Consider the following 2,100-nt stretch of genomic DNA (forward strand, 5'->3'; position numbering starts at 1 on the left):
AATATATACAATAAGGATACAGAGATTATATTTCGAAATAAAAATCTATTTTAATGTTTCATGATGTATAATAGTAATACACTTAAAGACACGTATGATGCTCTATTTCTTCATGTACAAGTTAATATTTTTCTTTCTTAATGTTCTTATCTAAGCCATGCAGAATTAATTGATTTATTTGTCTTACATATATTCAAATACTTTATATACAGAAATTTGTATCAAAATAAAATATACCTGTATTGAAATGAATAACTAGCTAGAATTGTTTTGTTCAGTTTTGCTCTTAAGGTACTCATTGTACTGCTCAGGAATGTTTTTAAATACTTTGATTTTAGCACGTATCTGCTTCCAAGTCAATTGATTATAATTCTTTCTGTCTAATGCCATAGCCTACACAGTTGATTCAATAATAAGTAACATTTTATTTGTGTAAAATAAATTATCGTTAAGAAAGGAACATTACCTTATAATCTTCCCCATGCTTGTCCATCAAATAGGTGAGGAAATTCACTTGGCTATTCGGTAGCCTGAACATCCTCTTTCTTGGTGCCTTTGCCTCTGCTTCTAGCTCTTCCGCTACATGTACTTTTGCAGGCACCATTTCAACGTCATGTTCTTCATTTTGTGACTGATCTTCAGCATCAGTAATCTTCCAATTTTTAACATTCTTAATGATATCTTCTCTAACATTGGGTACCTTTAAAACCTCGTTTGGATCGTACGCTAAACCCATTTCTTTTAAGTTAGTACGGGTGGATTTCGTTACTTCCCACGACTTTTTTATTTGAGAACTGCGAACAACATTTTATTTATACAATTATTTGTAGTTAACAAGAAAACCTGTGCTTCATCGCATCGGTACGACGTGTCTTTATGGTTATATTTACCACGTTATTGTCGGCAGTTTAGTTGACTTATTCCGCAGTCGTTTACGATTTACATTCATGCGGAATTTCTTCCTACGTTTCACTTTTCTTATTTTCGTCATAATTATGATCCTAGATTACCACGTGTTTTCGGATTATATTTTTTTACTTCCGATACACGTGCGTTATACACCTCACGCTACGCAGCGCTTCCTCACCCAGCCTCACCTACGCTACTCGCGCTGTTCACTGACACTTCACATTATTTTCTGTCTGTGTAACTGCAGCATTCGCGCAATGTTTCATGATTTCGAACGCCTAAGGGTTCAGAAGTTCTTCCAGAAACAAAGATATTTGTACGTACATTTACTTGAACCCAGATTACGATTCCGATGTCGATCATCGATCATCATTCATTGTACGCTGCTGACCTCAAAATAACAGTGCCTTACAATTAGTACACGATCGAAAGTTCTTTTATAAAGCGCAATAAAGTTCGAGCACGTTTTTCATTGTTGTTCCACGGTCTTTTGTTATCATTTCCTATTGGAATACGATTTCACAATAGCCATTAAAAAGATCGGATACTCGAGAACTTTTAAATATGTTTCATATGCGATGAATAATATAGAGCAATTTTATTGGCATTTGTGATTTGATTTCATTAATGAATGCAATGTCCCGTGTGTTTAATAATATACGATTTTCCTCGCATCAATTATTATGGAAATGGTGAATGTGCTAATTTAAAACGAAATAATGAAAAACAAATCGAAACCTCATTTATTCATTATCTTTTGCAAATAAACTCTCTCCATAACAGCTAGCCGATACATTGTTTACCGCTTTTTTCGAGGTGCAATTAGGTAGAGCGAAGTAATAGGGCAATCATTTAATTTAAAAATGTATATTTACCTCGTAAACATTTTAATTTATTTATCATTTAATATTACAAACAATAAATTGTTTCATGCCGAGAAAATGTTTTGTTAACTATAGAGCAGGAAAGATGGATGGTGGAATAATAAATGGTATAAATACAATTAATATCACCTATACTTAATTGTACGCCACATTTATTGTGTACTTCTACACTCGTACAGATCGTACATCTGGCATCCAATTTTATTGCTCTGATTTTATGAAATTATTCAAACATTTATCTACAAATATCGAGTAAGATCGTCTTATTGTCCCTTAAGTCTACGATGGATCATTCCGACCATCAATA

The 2,100-nt window shown here is 33.1% G+C and overlaps 1 protein-coding gene across 1 annotated transcript; it reads right to left on the reverse strand.

Moving 5' to 3' along the window:
• Positions 1-25: 25 nt before the first annotated feature.
• Positions 26-1,758, reverse strand: LOC108626554 (nucleolar protein 16-like). The gene is made up of 3 exons (XM_018027283.2): positions 891-1,758; positions 467-794; positions 26-393 (listed from the first exon to the last, which is right to left on the reverse strand). The coding sequence occupies exons 1-3, from the start codon at positions 989-991 to the stop codon at positions 256-258; spliced, it is 567 nt and encodes a 188-aa protein (XP_017882772.1). The 5' UTR covers positions 992-1,758; the 3' UTR covers positions 26-255.
• Between the last annotated feature and the right edge of the window lie 342 nt (positions 1,759-2,100).

The sequence above is a fragment of the Ceratina calcarata genome, unplaced genomic scaffold (assembly GCF_001652005.2).
Source record: "Ceratina calcarata isolate Rehan_Ccalc_2016 unplaced genomic scaffold, ASM165200v1 scaffold4178, whole genome shotgun sequence".
NCBI classification, from domain to species: domain Eukaryota; kingdom Metazoa; phylum Arthropoda; class Insecta; order Hymenoptera; family Apidae; genus Ceratina; species Ceratina calcarata.